The 20375-nt window shown below is 49.0% G+C and overlaps 2 protein-coding genes across 8 annotated transcripts; one reads left to right on the top strand and one right to left on the bottom strand.

Moving 5' to 3' along the window:
• Nucleotides 1–210: 210 nt before the first annotated feature.
• On the bottom strand, nt 211–5319 carry LOC125949287 (cyclin-L1-like). Of its 2 annotated transcripts, XM_049676192.1 has the most exons (4): nt 4951–5319; nt 4442–4626; nt 1240–2439; nt 211–1156 (listed from the first exon to the last, which is right to left on the bottom strand). In XM_049676192.1, exons 1-4 carry the CDS (start codon nt 5224–5226, stop codon nt 772–774), a joined length of 2046 nt encoding a protein of 681 aa, XP_049532149.1. In that variant the 5' UTR covers nt 5227–5319; the 3' UTR covers nt 211–771. The 2 variants fall into 2 exon arrangements, with proteins under 2 accessions (XP_049532149.1, XP_049532150.1); XM_049676193.1 differs by lacking the exons at nt 4442–4626; nt 4951–5319 and adding an exon at nt 3212–4203.
• Nucleotides 5320–5427: 108 nt separating this feature from the next.
• Nucleotides 5428–12274, top strand: LOC125949423 (uncharacterized). Of its 6 annotated transcripts, none has more exons than XM_049676423.1 (5): nt 5428–5739; nt 5855–5882; nt 9113–9381; nt 11475–12063; nt 12136–12274. In XM_049676423.1, the coding sequence occupies exons 4-5, from the start codon at nt 11604–11606 to the stop codon at nt 12267–12269; spliced, it is 594 nt and encodes a 197-aa protein (XP_049532380.1). In that variant the 5' UTR covers nt 5428–5739; nt 5855–5882; nt 9113–9381; nt 11475–11603; the 3' UTR covers nt 12270–12274. The 6 variants fall into 6 exon arrangements, with proteins under 6 accessions (XP_049532380.1, XP_049532381.1, XP_049532379.1 ...); XM_049676424.1 differs by having other exon boundaries at nt 9110–9381; XM_049676422.1 differs by lacking the exon at nt 5855–5882.
• Nucleotides 12275–20375: the final 8101 nt, after the last annotated feature.

The raw sequence follows: 20375 nt of genomic DNA, 5'->3' as shown, positions 1-20375 counted from the left end.
ATCAATGAAAATATTGTGAAAAGATGATTCAACTGCGTGGATTTTCCAGTTACAGCCTGCGAATCAATAAATCACTGAAAGAAATCATTTCATGTCTCTCGATAGGAGGATTACAACGCCTCTGATATCAGAGAATCCGCACAAAACGTTTCCGTTGATATTTTTCTTTCTATTTTCTACTTAAAACATGAAAACAACCAACTATTCGATTTGTAAATAACATTTTTAACTTTATATATTTTCCCACACGTAATTTTACTCGTTTGTGTCGTACGTACACATCTCCCATCGACGCGGGTCAGCCACATACCTCTCCCGACGACACTCGCGCCATACACAGTAATCGATTAAAAACGATTTGGACTCCTCGGTCATACAGTTACGTTTATCTTATCGTGGTAATGCTGTAACGTAGCAACCCGCACTTGCCCAGAGTGGGACCCAGAGGGAGAAGGATCTCCGCCGGATGCTGCACACAGAGAATGATTGATTCGGTCACAATTACGAATGCCAGGACGAAATTAAAGCTAATTCGGCACACGATTCTATCGATAATCGAAAACCGGACAAGTGGCACCCGGCGACGAGACAGGAAAACGAAGGATGATGATGAAGGACAAAACGGGAACCTCTCGCTTCTCTATCATTGTCTTGTATTGAACTTTTGAAAGTGAACGGTGAATGATAGAGTTGACGACGGTTGACATCCCCAAAAAATCGTATGGCCGTGTAGAGTTGAGGGCTCAGCGAAACGACGTTGTTCGCGAGATTTTATCGCCGACGATCTCGATCGCGGTCACGTTCGCGGGAACGATCACGTTCGTGTTTGGACGAACGATGCCGACCGTGCGAAGGGCTATTGTGCCGGCTGGATGAGTACTTATCGTGTTTACCGTTGCCACGGTATTCCTTTTCGCTGCGACCGCGATAATCGTCCCTATCGTAGCCACCCTTGTCAGAACGCACACGATCCCGCTCACGATCGCGTTCTCGTTCCCGATCCCGGTGGCGCTCGCGATGCTCAAGCATGGCCCCGAGGGTGCCGATGTTGCTTGTCTTTACTCGATCCCGCTCGCGATCACGGTCAGTACCGTTCGTATAGCGATTGTCGCTGCCTCGTTCATCGCGCCCCGAACGGCGATCATACTTTTTGTCACTAAAACAGAGAGAGAGAGAGAGAGCAAAAATCAACATTTAATAATGCTGCTTCATGTAGCAAAGGCGGATGGTGTTATTTACCTCTTTTTGTACTTCTGCGGCGAATCGGGTGACGGAGTGCGTGATGAGTAGTGACGGGATAGCTTCTTCTTGCTGGCCGTGGAGGACGTCAATTTTGAGGGAGTTTTCGATCGGTGACGAGATTTCTTCCCACTCCGCTTACCACCACTACCGGTCTTGCCCTCTGCCGTCGAGTAGTGCGGCGAATGAGCCGCCGAACGCGACCGCGATCGTGATCTGGATCGCGATACCAAGCTGCGCGATCGCGACCGGGAAGTTTTCGTCTTGGAACGGGATCGCGAAGTTCTGGAGCGCGAGCGCGAATGAGAACGCGAAGGTGATCGCGATCTCGAGAGGGAGCGCGACTTTGATCTCGATCGAGACGTCTCCGATTTGGAACGCGAGCGCGACGATCGCTTGCCATCTCCATCCAGCAACTTTGCACCGTCGGAGGAGGATTCGTTGTTGTTATTGTTGCTATTTGTGCCACTGTTTGTGGTATTCTGGTGCACGTTGGCGATACTACCTGTACCAGCAGTGCTACCGTTGTTACCTGCCGTAGGAACGGTACCTCCGCCAAGGGTTACGGCGCTAGTAGTAGCAGTAGTAGTTGTTGTGGTAGTTGCGTTGCTAGTGTTGCTTGAGTTAGCATTCGGTGCCGGTGGGAGGGCTCGTTGAATGAATCCACCCCATGCGTTGTGTGAGCCGTTGTTACGGTCAACGGTAATGACGGTCGGTGGGGTGCTCGTATCGGGACGATCCTTTTTTCGTTGCTCCTGGTACTGCTTTTTCAGCGCTTCGACGGCCAAATCCAGCTGCTCGGCATTGGGTTTGGCGCGCCGATACAGTGCCATAATGCGATAGCTCACGTCCAGCATATCGTCCTCGCTGACGCGAAATATCACGAACCAGGGTGGATTGTTCGGGAGCGGAATGTTTTGCTTGCGAGCGGTCAGATAAATACAGGCACACGCTATCGTCTCCGGCTGATGGCGTACGAATACGTCCGTGCGGAAGGAATCGTTCATGAAGTTCCAAGCCATCTGCATCATGCTTTGGTGCATCTCGAGCTCGAGATACTTCAAGTACATCACAATCAGCTTGTGCGGGTGCTTCACGTGCACACAAAACCCGAGCTCCTTCAGTACCCGTCGCTCGGCCTTGATCACCTGCGACTTCAGATTGATGTAGTGCTGGTCGAGAATCATCGGTATCATGGGCCTGTTCGGTTGAGAAGAAAGAGAAGAAAAGAGGCGCGAGGGAAGGACACACCGTCACGCGCACGCCAAGAATGTTTAACCTTACTTGTAGTCGCTGTCACTCGCAAGATAGATCTACTTATTATCATATCGGCACACCTCGATAAGCCGCAAACAAACCCATCGTGTATTAGGCCGCGAGGCTTTGAGGCCACACGCTTTGAACAAAACAAAAACAAAACAAACGGAAACGGAAAAATCTCACGACCAACGACCGGAAGGCGCTGCGTTGCCTAACATCGACCATGGTGGAGCATAAGAGCATTGAATCAGCAGAAGATAATGGCACATCGCCTTATCATAAACGGTTTCTTCCGTACAATGCGATTGTGCAGATCGTTTACTGCGCATAGGGCATTCATTACGTGTTCGATCGTCCTGAAATAGTATCAAAATATCATTTTCTTCCAACATTGTACATTGGCCATCAGACAGAAGAAAAGATGAAATTGCCATTGATCATGCCTCGACTTACCGACACACCTCGATCACTTGCATGCTTATGGGGCTCCGGCACCACACAACTGTTACAGTGTCATTGAGCAAACACGAATGATTCGGAACAGAGATTACAAACCAAAACTATTGCCCGGTACAATGCTGCCTCTCACTGTCCACAGTATGGGGTCATGATGCCATCCTCTCCGTAGGCAGCATCAAGCAGGTGGTGGCATCGCACTCTTAATAGATCATGTTTCTATGTCTCTTTCGACCGAGAAAATACTCATACTCACCGCACCGGCAGCACATACCGTTGGAAGTAGGGGATAAGCCAAGACCGGGTGGCTGAAAATATCGATTCTAAAATTCTGTGACACAAGCCCATTCTCTGCGTAAACGACTTCTTGCACGACGCAGATGGAATGATGGAGATCATTGAGTGCAATAAATGAAAACATAAAGAAGAAAGAAAAAAAGTAGAGAGAACATAGAGGCAACATACAGAGGAAGGAAAGGAAACACAACACGAAGCGAGGAACTACGGTTGTGCTTGTGCTTTCTCAATGGTTCTGTGTTCTCCGGTTCTCGATCCACCGATTTACTTCCGATGCACGGCAACGCTCATCGTCCTCTGCCATTCCATTCCATTCCGGACGAATTCCAGCGTTCGCAGACGCCCCAGCGTCCCCTCCCTCTCTGATGGCTGTAGTCGTTCGTGACTTGTGCGCGATGCTGGAGCCGATGGGTGTGTTTCGGGTGGTCTTCAGAATATGAGTCAATCGATATTTCCAGTCCCGTGTCTCGGCCGTCCTACTACTTCCACGGCGTTCGGTGTGGTGCGAAGGCGTTCGCGCTCTTTCTTCGACCAGCTGTTGGCCAGTGCGGGGTGGGGGATGTCTCCATTGCCGCGTTCCGCCACTCACGTTCCATCACTGTCGCAGGCGCTTGCTTGCTTGCTGGTGTGCAAAACGGAGAAACATTTAACGAATGCACGCACCTTTGCAATACATTCCCGTTGGGATTGCGTTGGAGCTTCCTCTCATTTGCCGCGCGGGTGGCTGCCGTTTTTCCGCTCTTACTGGACGCGCTTTTGCGAACCAACCTCTTTCGGTTTTCCACCACCAGCGCATGGTGGCCAGGCAATACTCTGGCTTACATGGACGTGTAGCGGTGGCCGAATAGGCAACGCCCCTTATACCGGAGGGGGGAGCGCAGATTTTGGGTTTAGACCGTTTGGAGAGTTTGGTTTTTGTTTTGTTCAGTGTTTTTTTTGTTTTGTTTTGGGGGATTGTTTACTCTGCTTTGGCTTTCTTGAACTTTGCTTTGAGAGGGGGATAGAGTTTTGAGTAAGATTTGAGCGTCTTACCTACAAAACTATAAGTGAAAAAAGTTAATAGAAGTCGCTTAACGGAGCGGCAGCAGGCAGCACGGCAACAGCTTGCTTTGCTCGTGCTCCGACCACCGGGAGACAGTAGTTTGCGGACGGTACGCGATCGGTACGATCGGACCCCCGGGACACTTACCTTTGGCTGCGCACTTGTTTGATATGGTGAAAGACGTTGATCACGTCCCGTATCCGGCGGGGTGCTTCCTCGATCTTCGACGCCAGACAGATGCAGCTCATCGCCGTGGCTTCCATGCTGTGGCGAACGAAGGACTTCGAGTAGAAGAACCGCTGAAACAGTACCTGCCCGGTAGCCATGGCTACCTGCAAAGAGGGAAAACGGTCGATTAGTCTCTGAGACCCTGAAATGATGTACCAAGCATAAAACAAGGACCTCTCGTCCCACCACACACACACAAGCACGCACACAGCCGTGAAACCTTGAACTTCTCCGTTACCTCCTCAAGGCCAAAAATCAGTGGAGGCGGTGGGATTCCCCATTTTCATCATCCAAAGGGGTCGGGATTTCGGGATTTTCCGACGAAGAAACCACTTTTGCCTTCTTCCGTAAACCCCGTATTCGCGAAGCACGCACAAGATGGCGTCGCAAAAGAGGAGGGGGCTTACGAAACTCCGCATCACGCTTACCTGAGGCAGTTTGAGAAGGATTCCGGCCGTTTGTATGAGCTCGCAGCCGAGAATCCGGAGGTCCGTTTCCGTTTCCCGATCGAGGCCATCGCTCTGGGACGGAGTTTGGTCGAGTTTCGCCTCCGGAAGCAGACAGTTTTCGAGGGTGAGCACGATTTTTCCGTACGGTCGCTGAAGCGGCAGATTCGCGGAAGCGGTGGCGGGCGGCGGCGTAGGCTCCCCGGCCGCCTTGCTGTTGTTGGCCACGGTTTCGGTAACGGTTTTGCTTACGCTCATCCTTCCGCCTGTCCTCGGTCGCCACGAAAAAGCCAAATTTTCCGCCAGATTTTTCACTTCCACTTTTTTCCCCCTTCGTGTGTCTTTTTTTCTGCGTTTGACGTTTGCTGGCACGGTGGGATATGGTGTCGGAATTTTGACCAAACATTTCTGCTCGAAAAATCCTCCACCAAACTCACCACAAAAGAGCCGAAGAAACCCACCAAACTCACCACAAAAGAGCCGAAGAAAATCACCAAACTCACCACAAAAGAGCCGAAGAAACCCACCAAATTCACCAGACCCTACCACGCAGATTACTCACCACGCAGCCCGACCAAAAAAAACTCCAGGATCGCTGGAGGAAGAACCTGCGGCACAGAACCACCCCACCGCCGACTCCCACCGAACAGAGTGAAACCGTGGCCAGCCAACGACCCGTGCCAACAACCCGTGCCAACGACCCGTGTGTTCGTGCGATAAAAGCGCCCCGAGAGGAGGGCTTTGCTGGCTGCTGATATCTGGGTCTTGTTGGTAAGCAAACAGCAGCGAGCCGTGTTTTAACGCGAGAGCGACATGCGAGTCTTTCTTTTCCTCCAGCTCCGAGCAGGCTTTTTTTTGTTTTTTTTTTTTTTTTTTTTTCCTGAAGGTGGAAATCTTTATGACGAACTCCAAGGGTAAAGCGGGGTGTGCCTGGCGCAAGCCAAGCCCACAAAGCCCCTGACCTTGGAGAACAGTGTGCGGACTGACCCAAGAAGCTACCATAAGGGCCCTACCTCACTAAAACCACCTCGTCTCCCTTCCCCTGATCCTTCCCGGCTGGCACCAGCATCTGGGCTACTGCTGGGAAGGGGAGAAAGGCTTACGGAAGCCGACTTCACATGAAGGGCTCCGAGCAGGCTGGTTCAAAAACGAGCCAGGTCCATGTCCAGCAAAGGGAACAGCACGTACTGCTGTACACCGCTTTCCAGACATACCATCTTGTAGTGTATGTCGGCCACCGTGAAATACGCCCTCCCAGCAGCAAACGGCACCGCAAACGGCAAGCGGTATAGCCGCAGCTCTTCGGGAACAGGCACGTTCGCGTATTGCAGCTCCGGCCGCCTTTCAACCACACGTGCCACAACATACCCCCGCTCTGGCTGCATACCCACGGCCTTGGCTAGCTGGCCGGTGTATGTCAGAAACCAGGCGTCCGCTGGCTTGTCACAGTTTATCGTGAACCGCTCCGTCCGGACTGTTCTGTCCGTGAACAGCACCGGAACGGGGGCATCCAAGGTCAGGTTGCGCTCTATGTGCTGTATCTGCTCGGCCACATCCTTCAGCACGTCTTCCACACCACTCTCGTACTGCAGGTTGCGGAATCTGGCCATGTGTTCCTCAAAGCTCGCCATGCTTTGCACTCCATGCTGTTCCGCCTCCCGGGCCATATACAGCATCATGTGACTGTAGTAGTCCGTACCGGGCATGGACGGGTGAAATACCGGCTGCGAAAGCTTCACGAAGTCCTGCAGCAGACTTCTGGCGGGCGAGAAGCACGCTTTTGGGTCGGTGCCGAGCAGGCGAACACCTAACCAAAGCTTCATGAAGATGGCATAGTGAGGAGGGTCAAGAACGCGGAAGAGTGAAATTCCCACCAGGAAAATGGGTCCATACTCTTTCCGTGTGAGGGCTGCCAGCTTGGCATGTTGTATTTGCCGAGGTGTCTCGGCCGGCAGGCAACGACACAGGGCCTTAGCTTGGTGTAATACGCCGTACTTGCCCTTTGCCATCTTCATAATGCGAGGCATTATGCTTCCATACAGGCCGTGCACCAAGTCACACGCTATAACGTCCTTGACCGGATGGAAGGACGCTAATTCGTGGACCGGCGACGGCCTGCAGACAAACTTCCGCTTTGTCGGAGGCTCAGCAAAGCACTCCGTCGCCCGCTCCGGACCTTCTTCTACAGGGTAGTACGGTACACGGCCTACCATTACGGTTTCGCAATGCCCTTTCGGGCAAGCATCGTAGCCACTAAGTTTGGTTCCTAAAACACGACGGCGGGTAAGAAGGAACAGGATGAGCATGTTGGGTTAGCTCCCAAGAGGAAATGAAAAGTGTAGAGTCTTACCCATCGCCAGGGCACGTGCAGCCACATCCCCGATGAAGTGCGCCAGTTCAAGGGGGACGCTCGATCCGTCGCCGCGCCCGGTCGGAAGCCCGGTCTGGACCGCTTCGTTCGCGCTTGCCACGAACCACTGCAGAAAGTCTGCATCTGCCGGTTGATGCTTGCCGACAAAGGCGCCAGCCGTAAGTACTGGCCCCCGTGGCAGTGCGCGACACATCAGCAGCCAGCAGTGCTTTTGATACGGAACTCTGCCCGTAAAAGTGCCGTCCACGCACCACTGAAGCCGCAAGTTGGCGAGTCCGCGCTTCGAGTACAGCTGTACTAACACTTTTGCTGAAACAAAAAACAGGCAAACAGACTATGAAATACCAGTAGACCACCCACCCCCCCCCCCCCCACCCCCCCACCGGCATTATTACCGATGTCTCGTGGCCAGAAGACCCCTCCCGAGACGTGATGGATCGCTATGTTGCGCCTGTTGAGCACCTCCTCGGCCGACCGTATCGCATGCGCGCCACTCCTATCCAAAGCGTCCAGCTCGGCATTGATGGTGGCCGCATCGCTCAAACTGGCCTCTGCTCTTGCCAGCAGCTCATCCAAACCGGCGAGTGTCTACAACGAAACCACAAAACACCCCAGGCTGTGAGAGCTTTTCTATCCTTTTGGCCTGGGGGGGCTCTGGGGACACCGCTGCTGCGGCTTAGCACCCAAAAATCGTACACTCCACACTGCACTTTACGTGGTGCGGTATAGCCGCACATATCTTACCTTTGCCACGGTGGCATCCATTTCCATTTCCATTTCCAACAGCTCCAGAACACGGTCGCACGCACGAGGCAAAGAATCGACAGAGCAACGCTTGCTTGGATCGCTGAGACCCGACTACCAAACCAAAGGCAAAGTGCACGGCAACCATGGGGCAAAGCCTACTCTCTGTCCTGGCCAGCTCCTTTTGTGCGCAAGCCTAGTCCGCTAGTAAAACACGCACACACTCGGTCTCTCTTTTCAGCCATTCGCGGCCCTTTTAATAGCAGATTTGAGATACTGTTTGGGGTCGCCATTATAAAATCTGAGCTCTGAACTCACGTTACAAAAAACTTCGATAATACGATCTAGCTCGCAGAACCGCACCTTCGTCCTCTTTGCCCGCCTCCCCGACCAGGAACACTCGGCCAGCAGCTCTTTGCTGAACCACAGGTGAACGAACCTGTGGCGAGCGGGATGCAGCTCCCGAAAGTGTCTTTTCACCGCTTCCACTACCTGTGGCTGCTCCAGCGATCGGTTGAACGCACAAAGTGCGTCCAGAGAAACCACAGGTAGTGGAAGCGGGGGATTGGGGGGAGTAGGTCGGGTACTTAATAGACGGAGTATGGGAGGAGAGGCCATGGGAAGGGGTCGTGATGGCAAGGATGGGGGTGGAGACGGCGGTGGAGACGGCGGTGGAGACGGGGGTAGAGGCGACGGCGGTGGAGACGGGGGTAGAGGCGGCGGCGGCGGCGGAGGAGACGGAGATGGAGATGGATCGAAGGAGGAGGTTAGGGGAGGTGGTGGGGCTGCTGGACCGGTGGTGGAGCAGCTGCAACTGGCCGGGGAGGGATGGCGCTGCTTCTCGTTGGCGTTCTTAAGGACCTTCAGCGAGTTGACTAGCTCGACTATTAGCTGGTTTTCTGTGGGAGAAAACAAATTTTAGTACACACAGATCATTTTAACGACAAAACACTATACACTCTTACTCTGATTTAATATATGCCGTATCCTTTCACGTTCCGCTTCATCTTGTTTCACCTGTTCCAGCAGGCGCAGTACTTCTTCTCGAACGTCTTTCATCTTGAGCTATCTGATGTGATCTGATCTAGTGATCCTGCGACTGATGAAGCGTGGCTTGTGGGTGCGGAATAAGCCGGTGATACGAATTCGGCAAGCGTAGCCATCGACACGGAGACAAAGACCGGGGGGCGACCGCGTGCCAAAGCCATTTGAAAGCCAAGCAAAAGCCAACGATCTGATCGAATTCATTACCCAAGCGAAATAATTCGTCCCGGACTGGTTTAAGTGTTTCACTTCGGGTACAAAATTGGAAGTTTTCAACATCTATATACAAATTTTAGCTCGCGTAACGCTCCGTGTAACGCGGCATTGCGCCCAAACGGGCCATCGCACGATGCTTCTGAGCACTGCATATGATGCGTCTGGTGACGGGGATGACGATGATGATGGTGGATGATGGTGGATGATGATGATGATGATGATGATTTTGCTGTAAAAAGCTCTAAAAAGTGCCATAACGTGGTGATGATGATGAATGATGATGATCATCAACACGATATAAGATGAAGTTGATGACGGTGAACAAGATGGTGATTTTTTTTTTCGCATATAAACCTATGCAAACCTAGCTTAAAAAGTTTTTAAGTTTTCTCACGCTAAAACCTCACGCTAAACCTCGCGCTGAGAGTAATGCAATGATGATGATGAAATCGATCGATGGTGATGATGATCCATATACATATTTTAGTAAATTCCGCCACCCGAGAGGGATGCAACATACCGCAGACGTAAACGCGAGCGAGAAACAAATCTGCTGCGCGAAAATGGATTTAAAAAACTATTTTAGTGATAGATATGAATTGCATATTATGAGATTGGCAAAAAACCTGCAGTTAAACAAATCTTATGCTATTTTCCCCCTCGAAATGAAGTTAGATTCGACTCAACGGACGCCGCTGTCGTGGTTTTCCGTCTCTGGAATGATTGAATGTGTTCTGGCAAGTCCAATAATCTGTAGCCTGATAAGTCATCCACGCTTGCGTTCCAGGACATCGTAGCATATGATCGCTGCGTTAAGCCGCTCACCGCGTCACAGTTGCCGATGCAAAATGGGACAGGCAAACACTCGCTGTCCTCGCTGCATGCGCCAGAATGAATCCGCGGTTAGAGAGATGGTTAACTGTCCGATTGTATCTATGCCTGATCAAAATAGGATCGCTCCTTGCAACACATCGTGCCAGATTTTGTCATAGCGAAACGAAGGCTATGCAACGTGGGGTATGCAGAGGAAAGTGGCGGGATTCATTTCTTTGGTGGACCTGAAATCACACCTGGACATGGTAGAAGCTGTTCTTGCTTGAGATCGCCCTTGCCAATCGAAGTGCAGCCTACAGGTGGCCTGGCAAGTCACCGGAAAAATGGTGGCTTCAGCGCTTTCAATGGCACCGTGGAGGAGCGGCTACCAGAACCTGGAAATGGTCAGCAAATGGCATGCGCTGTTAGTGGTTTTTGAGTGTCACCTCACAGCAGGTAACACCCAACCTTATGATGAATCCGAATGGGATCGATCATTGCAACACATCGTACCAGATTTTCTATTCTTATCATAGCGAAACGAAGGCTGTGCAACCGGGACTGGGAAAGTAGTGAGTCGGATTTCCTGATGGACCTGAAATCACACCTGGACCTGGACATGGCAGGACATGCCCTGGACATGATGGACCGTGACATTGCAGGTGCTGTTCTTGCTTGAGATCGTCCTTGCCAATTAAAAATCAGCCGACAGGCGGAAGATCAAGCGCGGATCAAGCAGGACATGGCCTGAACATGATGAACCTGGACATGGTAGATGACAGGCGGATGATCAAGCGCTGATCGATCTGGCATCGGTCAGTCGGACTATGGCCTGGCAAGTCACTTACAAAAGGGAAGCTGGAAAGGGTTGATCTCTCCAGCATCCCGGTGAACCGGTAAAAGTTACACAAGTCTTGCATCACAAGTGACGAACATTTCGCAATAGCGCTTCCCATACTTTCTGATCTTAATTTAAGAAACCAAATTAAAAACTAGAAAACATGGAAAGTGCTATGGATGGAAGGGCATGGAAGGGCATGAAATGGCATGAAAGGGCATGGAATGACATGGAAGGGCGCATATTAAGCAAAACAAAAACATTTAAAAAACCGGGCAAAATATTGAAATTTTCTGTAACCGGGCCGTTTAGCTTTATAAGTTCACTTTGAAAAACGCGCATTTACAATAAAGCAGAAAAGCATGGTCATGTTGCGTAGCCCTGTAACCGGGCCGTTTAGCTAGTTTCAATCAACACTTCCCTAAACCAGCGAGCATTTACGCCGAGATATCAACCATTTCCTTCATTTTCTCGTTACAGATTCACCAAAACCGCGACGAAACCAATCTTGCGGGGCCTCAGAATAGCTTGCGAAGGCTCACGAAGCAGGATTCGATAGCCGTACTGGGTTAAATCCTCATTGATTCTAAAAAAATCGCGAGTTTTACAATGAATATTACACCGGAACGACACCAGAATATTTCAAGGTTGAAATCCCCTAAAACACCGACCCAGGACTCTGCTGGCACCGTGGCATGTCTGAGAATTAATGCCCTCATGACTAGTGTGGTCGAGCACAATCAGAAATGGAAAATTGCGGTGGATAAGGGTTCTCAGTTCTGTTCGGCCATCAAAAACAGTTTAAAAGATGTTTTGCAATCATCGGCACAAACCCCTTATCCGGAAAATGTGAGTCTTTATTGCAATAAGTTAGCAATTTTGATAACAATCCTTGAAGCCGCGTTATCGAACGTGGAAAACGGCGTGGTACTTTTGAAATCGTTCGCTCACGCTTTGGAAGGCAATGAAATCGTTGGAATTACCTGGAACATGAGTCGACTTGTAAGTGCCATGGAAGCAATCGTCGTATCGTACAAACAGGAAATAGAAACGCGAAAGCACATATGCGGTAAGGATGGATGGATGGAACCATTTCAACCAGAACTAGTTTCATATCCTTTTCTTTTACTTCCATTATCAGAAAACATCGCACACTCGCTAACCGTTGATGAACTGCTGCTCTACGTCTTCACCTGGAATAGTATGATGGATGTGGAGCGAGACCGAGAGTTGCTGTTTAGAATGATCATGTACGAATTTGGACTAAATGAATAAATGGTCCAATGGTTCAACATGTTTTGAGATTTTTATATTGCTGATTTAGTTAGGTTCAAACAAGTGTATAGAGATTTTCCATTATGTACATGTATTTTCGTCCATTTACATTATGTACATTAATGGTCTCACCCTCTATGCCTACTTACATACATTTTTAAGTGCTTGTGGCATTTAAATACGAGCTTCTTTCCAACCGTGCTTGTCCGTGCACCATCATGAGCGTGTAGCAGTTTCGGTTGCCCATTTCTTCAGTCAGAGGTTCCTTCAAATCCTGATGGCCATCAGCCATCAGCAGGGTTGGAAATCCTTCAAAAACTCGACGGAGATACCTGGATAAACTTATAATCTAACAAAAGAATATTGAGTTGTATATTTCCGATGATCCAGCTCAAAGCTATGATAACAGCTCGCCTTTCTAGATTGGATGCCATGAGCGCAAGTTCTAACAAATCTTCCGCAAAACATAAAATACATTTGATGAAACGTAATGATATTCAGGTAGGTTCGTCCACAAAGATCATCGGCAACTGAGACAAATTTAAGAAAAGTGGATCCTGTAATCGATATTAAATGTTTTCTGCAGACGATACCATGCACACAATTCCAGTGGTAGTACAATGTACTAATCACATCAACGATTGGCATATGATTGGAAATCAATGTTTTATGGAAAAAGCGCCTTATCACATGATTATGCCGTACCGTATGCCATACCATACCTCATGCCACCTCATGCCGAGAATCTCATCTAAAGCTACTCGATGCAGCTCGATAACACGACCCGGAAGTGATATCCTCGGTAAGGGGCTATGATGACAATTTAATTAGTTTCCACCTATGCTCGTCTGCATGCCGGTTCGCTTCCGGTACCGTTCTCCGACAGACAAAAGCAAAACTGAGCATAAAATGAACGTGCAGATAAAAGTATCAAGATAAGCGACAAAGCACCGTTACGAACTAGTGTAGATCACATCCCGTCTGAACCCCTTCGCTCAGTTTACTATTATTCCGTGGTAGTAGCTCGCGGAGAGAGCATCATCGACACAATGAACTGAACCGGGTCATGTCGTCATGATTGTCAAATACCAGTGGCACACTGTCTATGGTTGCCAATCAACCGCACACGCCCACGATGACACGATCCTACTACGCTGCTGCAGGTGCTTCAAGCCAAAGCGATAGACTCGCTAGTAACGACCAATCATTTAGCATAGAGACTCCCTTTCCTACCCCCCACCGAGCACTGCACCATCGGATGCAGTAGCTTTTTAATTAAAACTCATTTTTATTTAACCCCGCACCCACCTTCGTGGCCGGAAGGTGCCGAAGATGATACCGTCGCGTCTTCCTATTGTCCTCAGCGATGGCCACGGCGTAGCCGGGACGAACGATGGAGAAGGCAACGTGAACCGCCAACCGAAGAGGCCGTTGAGGTTGCGTCGTCCGTACGTTCGAAGGATGTATGGCCTCAATTGTGCCACCCCTTTCCACTCGCCCGATTGCCCTACCTCCCTCGTACGATCATCAAGATGAGATGCTACTTCGAGTAGTGTGCGGCAGCGAGCAAATTAAATCAGAACCGTGCCAACAGAGGCAGGTCGCTAAAGCCGATTTCCAAAGAAAACGACCCACTGCGCTGAGGGAAAATGGCGACCGAACTAGAGGACAACACGAAACACAAGGACCTGCATCGCAGACTGATAAGACGAAGAAGAAAACTCTGCTGAACTGATTTTCCGTTTTGTACCGCTCCCTTTCCGCTCTTTCTTCGAAGACGACGAAGGACGACAGAGAAGGACCGGCATGATTAGGACTGGAATGAGGCCTTCTGTTCATCACCTACCCTACGTGGCGACGATGGGGCGGCGGAGGTCCTTCTTCACCCCCCTTCGGAGGCAATACTCAATACCGTTTGGCAATCGAAGCAACAGACACACACACACATACAAGCATCCGGCATCCACAAAGATACCTCATCGCTAATACTCCGCTCGTTCTCGTATCTGCTGTCTGGAGAGTCCTCGCTTCAACACTGACCCAAGGATGAGGCAAATGAAAAGACGTCCGAACAGAAAAGCCTGATTCATAATCATTTGGATCCGTTTAAGCTGTTCCTGTTGCCCCACAAAAACCACCACCGCCACCATCATTACCCACTCCGATTCTCCGTTCCCCGGGCGCGCACATCATGGTCAAGAAGGTGCCAACCAGCTCGGCTCGCGGAGACGCTTCTTCGGTACTTCTGAGCTTGATTTCTAATTTTGTTTTCTCATATACTAAGCCACCAAGGGTTGCGATGACTGTTCTGTTTCGTCTCAGCCTTTCTCTCTGCCAGATCCGCACTACCGTCGCTCGAGTTACTTTTCGCGCAAAACTCTCATTTTCATTACCGAAGAGAGCTTAAGCCGTCGCCGCCGGCGGTGGGGAGGGTTTTCGTTGGGTGATAGAAAATGAAAAATCCTACATTTAATTTGCCCACTTGCTGTGTGAGATGGTGTCTGTGTGTATCCTGCTCGTTTTTTGTGTGTGTGTGCGCGATTCTCAGTAATGCTGAGTTTGTGAAAAAAAAGGAAGCATACCCTCACTCCGGTATTAGCGAATCGTTTCGTCCGATGCTTTCAAATCGCGCTTTTAATCTGCACAATACGAGAAACTTTTTTCCTTCTTTATTTAATAATGATGATGATGAGCTCTATTGATGATGTTCTCTCGCTCGCTCGCTGTACCGTTCACCGTCATCCTTCTGTTTAACCCCAAAACACGGCACACGGAATCGGAGCATAGAGAGCGTAGAGAGCGAGAAGTAAGGTCCAATTACATCTTTTCATAATTTCAAATGCAAGCATTATGTTGAAATGCTTCCCCTCCTATCCGGGCATGTGTCGTACGCCTTGTTTCTACCGCTTGACGTAGAGAAGCTACTGCGCTCCAAGGACACCTGTTCAAGTTCGGGCCCATATTTACGACAATTTTCATTCTAATTACGTTAAGGTACTCATTTCGCGGAAAAAGACGCGCTGGCTAATGCGCCAGATACACCGTTTCTTTTGCCGAAATGCCTAATCCGACAGGAAAATTTAGCACGTGGCGTGGCGTGGCGTGGCGGTGGAAATGATTCAAATGTGCGCTGCGGATGTGATGTCCCCCCCCCCTTTTTTGTACTTGGCACCGGGATTCACTTCGTTTTATCTTATTCGTCGTGCTGATTAGATTACAGTTGTATACGCACATACACACACACACACAGTCTCTCTCTCTCTAACTCTCTTCGTTTCGTCGTCTTTATGGCACCCTTTAAATATGATTTTATGTTCGCAAATTTTCTTAAATTGGTCCTCTGAAACTGATTTCACTGAGAAAATCTTTAAGGAAAAGTCGCTTTATTGATGGGAAACATTTAAAGAAACGATAAGTCCAACTAAGAAGCTAACCTGGATGGATTCTTTCGTGGTTCTCGTTGGTAAACAGACGACGCTTCCGAATCCGAAGCCATCTGGTCCTCCACCCATCAACAGGTTGTCGTCGGTAACCGTTTGGTTCCCGCTGCTGTATGGAGCTCGGTGCTTGCCTATCGGGTTACGTTGAAGCTGTTTACGTTCAACGTCTCGTCCTAAGGCCGACCATTCCGGGAACCAAACATTTTTTGCGCGAATAATCTTCAACAGAACAGAAATGGATGAGAATTCAGCCTCAATTTGGGACACTTTCACCCGGAGCAGCCGATTGACAATGATGGCGTAAATAAGTTTCCCGCGATAGCAGATTCCTTTCCAAGCGTTACCCCTAGCAGGTGTCCCCTGAAGCGCCTGAGCAGAAAGATACTGGAACAGGCGAGTTGAGGAGTGCTTCCGCCACCTCCGGAAGTCCTCTCGTCCTTGGCCTGGCTGCTTAATTTGCACCGATACACTGATACTGGCGTCGATTCTGACAAGGCGGATCGCTTTTTATACTTTTTCACCATTTAGCCCACCTCCCCCCGGGTCACCTTCCATCCTCTCTTGGCCGGAACGTTCGATTTGAAAATGTATTTTCATTAATTTTGCCAATATTCAAGCTGGAAGCTGCGGAGCGCCGGAAGCTATTCCGCGCGGTGGCTGGCACGGGTTTGGTCAAGGGCGAGCCAAGGTGTAACTGGTACTGAGGATGGCCCTTGGGCAAGTAGCTCACCCACTGCCGTACACGATACGGAGCATTCCGCGTTTTTTCCGTTTTCGCCGTTCGCCCATCTTGTCATAGATAGGCATCTTCTTGGTCAAGGCTGGGAGGGTTCGGGAGGGCTCTTTCTGACGGTTCTTCCGTCCATCCGTCCATTTCCACGAAGCACCCATACATACCCATACACCGGTTCGCGCGATGCTGAATTTTAAATGAAAGCAATCAACAGATTCGGAACCGGTATCACGATCAGCGGGTTCGGGGGGGAATCGACGAAGAAAGGCAACGGAATTGCAGCGAAACGATTAAAAGCGTTCAGGACCGGGGATCTTCCGAGAAGCGAGCAACATGGCTGGAGTCACGGCATGTATCGTCAGGTTGGAAATGGCAGCACAGTAAGGTAGCAACGAACCTTCAGATCCGAGGTTTCTTTCTAGAAACGCAATCCTTCCGAATCGAATGATAACGTTGGAATTATTTTTAGCTTCATCAATTTGCTCACACCGCAATTCCATATTTTCTGTAGTGTTCTAAGCCTATTTTGTTTATTTCCTTTTAAGATGCAAGTTTATCAATCTTTATAGATACCAACAGAAACGCAATATGGTGGTTTAAATTGCATAATGCCAACACGACAACTTTTCGGACATTTTTTTTGTATAACTGCCTTAAGGGGGGGCTTTGGTTATTTCGGGTCAAAAAAGGGCTTATTTTTGACGATTTCTAGTGAAGAAACCAGTCAACTTAAATTTTTCAAAATAATCTCATATAAAACTACAACTTTTCAAGAATATTTGGTTCTATTTTGGGGAAGATTTGATCAAAACTACGTTCATGGCATCCAATCTAGAAAGGCAAGTTTGCAAAAATGTACGTTTTGTGGTGCCCATCGTAGCCACGTGCCGGGTCATCAGAAATACACAAACCAATATTCTTTTGTTAGATTATAAGTTTATCCAGGTAGCCCCATCGAGTTTTTGTTAAATTTCCAATTTCGATTTTTGGCAGATTTATGAAGTTGAAAGTGATGCTTTTTTCGATGTTTTCTCAAACAACAAGCTTTACATAGTTAAAAAAAATTATTCAAAAAAAAGTATCAACAATTTTTATAAAATCTCAACGGGGCTGCCTGGCAAATAGTGTACAGATTATATGTTCAAAATTTCAAATCGATCGGCCCAGTAGTTTTTAGACTACGATGGGCACCGACTTTGAAAACGTTGGTTTTGGGAAACGCGATTCAAAGTTGCGAAATGCTTTGAGCCTTGTATGAAAGGCGGATTTTCAAAAATCCATATCTTTGTCAGTTTTGCTTCGATTGATCCCAAAATTTTACACAATACTCTTGAAAGGATAAGCACTCATAAAAATTTGTAAAAAATAAATGCGAAGAACTAAAATAAAATACCGAAGCCCCCCCTTAATATTTTCATTACTTTGTTAGTATGAATTATGCGAAAGTGATGGTAACGGATATCTTTGTGGATGCGAGTTGCTTTATGGCTGCGAGTCTCACACTGCTCCCTAGTGTCTTTTTTAGCAACGATCACCACCTATTTCACTATGCTTGTGACTAACAACTATATTTAAAAAAAGAATATTTCACTAAAAAAAATACTCTAACCACTAAGATAGTTTAAAATATTGCTCTACCCTTTGCCACGGTTGTCTTGTCTTCGAACATGCAAAGAACCGGCTAAATCATGGAAGATTGAACACTCGCCAAACAACGGACGGCAGTACGATTCGTTGTACTAAAAGTGTAGACAATTTTTAATCGCTCTGAGTATCCCACGCTATATTCTTTTAAAAGTAGGATTGGTGGTTACAAAAAAAAAGGATTCGTGGATATTATGAAAAACTTTACAAGCGCTGCTCTGTAACTGCTAGTAACTAAAATTAAGAAAACGTTGGTAGGGTCGGTTTTTTTAAATTAAACGGCTGCCACTTTATTTATTCCCTTCAAATGGCAGCCGTCGAACGACAGAAAATATATTAACAAGTCCCAGGAATACTAGTTAAATTGTGAGGTATTTCAACGGAACGGTACCACCTAGGCGTTTATGCTAATAATTTCCCAATTTCCAAGGAAAAGGCTTGAGTTACCCGAATCAACGTTATTTTAGTTCTGGGAACCACCGCACGCAGCGCTGTCGCTTTAGAACGCTTTTTCCCGAAAAATGAGATCTACCGTTAACGGCGCATGCGCACCGTAAAATCGGATACCGGTTACACGTGGGGGCCAAAGGATACTCACGTATTGCCTTGCTTCCCCCCTTCCATTTCCCTTCCTCACCATGTCTTGCTCTTGTGAATGAGTTATCCTTTTCGGGAGGAGGGGTACCGGAGACAGACAAGATAACCGCGGTGTGAGAGAGGAGAATGGATGAGCTACTGATTAAGGCGAGGACACTACGCTCGAGAGACGTTTGTGTTTTGATGATAAACGCTAATTGCCGGGCAGTTCAAGAGGGTGCTTTCCGGGGGAGGCAGATAAAACGGACACTCCTTTCGATACTCGTTCGACGCTTCGGGGCCGCTATTGACTCGACGTAGTGTGGCCAAGGGGGAGGGGGAGCCACAAACCAGCCACTACTATGGAGTCCTGCTAGCGTTCAGCGTTTGTTCAGCTCCAGTATTAACGAATTATGTTTGTTCGACGCTCAGCTGGACACCACCTGGGTATGAAATTCGCTCTCTGGACCCCGGGGGCGAACCTACCCGCTGTGTTATTGACCAGGAGGCTGGCTGGCTGGTTGGCTGGTTGGCTGGTTGTGAAGCAAATGTAGGGCATCGGTGTCGGACCTGAAGAAACCGTCCTGTGTCCGGTGGCAAACGCCGCCGTTTCAGTTCCAATAACAGTGCGGCTTCGGTGTGCGGGCTCCGGCCATTGAAGTCCAATAATCAGGACGCACCCGGGAGCAAAATGCCGAGCTTTCCGCTTTCTCAGAACCTCAGAGCCATTGAATATACACGCGTTCTCTCCGCGTCTACGTCCGGGGGTATCGCTGCGGAATGGAGCTTACCGCGGTTCTATTGACGGTGCGAACGGAGCGATGCGATGGGCTATTGTTGGTGCGGCCAAACAATGTTTGCAATGAGCGCGCAGCATGAATGATGCTTTTTGTTGCTTTTCCTGTTCATCGTTCATTGCTGATGTTGTTGTTTGTGCTGTTATCATTGGTGCGAAAGCGACAACAAAGTAACGCAAAGCGAGTGAAATTGAAATTTGCATCCCTGTCCAAGCCTTTATCGGACAACCGTCGATTCGTTCCTTTTCCACCATTCCTTCTCTCTCTCTTCTGCTCTCTCTCTCTCTCTCTCTCTCTCTCTCTTTCTCTCTCTTTCTCTCTCTCCCACTTTGCCGGTTATTTTTTCCCTTTAAGAATCAGAGGACACACTGCTAGGACCTTCGATGAGTAACTTCTCGCAAAGGCGGATCCTTGGATGGAGATTGCCATGGTGCTGGGCGTACCGGGCTGGCCGCTTCTTTCACGGTCCGGAGCGTGTTTTTACTGTCACGCAGCACAGTCCGCGGGCACCTCCCTCTACGGGCCAGGACATTGTATTGCAAACACCGCGATACTCGCCTCCAACCAAACCGATCTAGCATCTTTCGCCGATTCCTCTGGCAGAATGATTAGCATCGTGTGTCTGTGTCTGTTTGTCTGTGTGTGTGTGGTAGAGAAGGGAGGTTGCGCTATTGAAAGGTGGCAATCGACGTTCCACGCAAAAGCCGTTCCAAAGCACCTCGACTGTGGGCGCAGAGGCCATCGAGCGACAATTGAACGCGACGCCGTCTCCTGTCCCTGTCACAACGACACACCGTTTGACACCGGCGGTAACGACGATCGTTTTGAAATCAACCTTCCTTCGTGGGGGAAGGCGAACACGTACAGGGCGCGGTCGCCGATGCTCCCGTGCCCTATGCTTTACCTTCGCTACTGA

Source organism: Anopheles darlingi, chromosome 2, assembly GCF_943734745.1.
Source record: "Anopheles darlingi chromosome 2, idAnoDarlMG_H_01, whole genome shotgun sequence".
Taxonomy (NCBI): domain Eukaryota; kingdom Metazoa; phylum Arthropoda; class Insecta; order Diptera; family Culicidae; genus Anopheles; species Anopheles darlingi.
This window is presented reverse-complemented; position numbering and strand designations above follow the sequence as displayed.

Bases quoted from the DNA above. Each gene is read 5' to 3' on its own strand.
- LOC125949423 (XM_049676425.1), top strand. From the start codon at position 11,604: ATGAATATTACACCGGAACGACACCAGAATATTTCAAGGTTGAAATCC. The intron at 12,064-12,135 runs GTAAGGATGGAT...TTCCATTATCAG, and splicing joins AACGCGAAAGCACATATGCG to AAAACATCGCACACTCGCTA.
- LOC125949287 (XM_049676192.1), bottom strand. From the start codon at position 5,226: ATGAGCGTAAGCAAAACCGTTACCGAAACCGTGGCCAACAACAGCAAG. The intron at 4,627-4,950 runs GTAAGCGTGATG...CCCTCTTTGCAG, and splicing joins TCCTTCTCAAACTGCCTCAG to GTAGCCATGGCTACCGGGCA. The intron at 1,157-1,239 runs GTAAATAACACC...TCTCTGTTTTAG, and splicing joins CCGCAGAAGTACAAAAAGAG to TGACAAAAAGTATGATCGCC.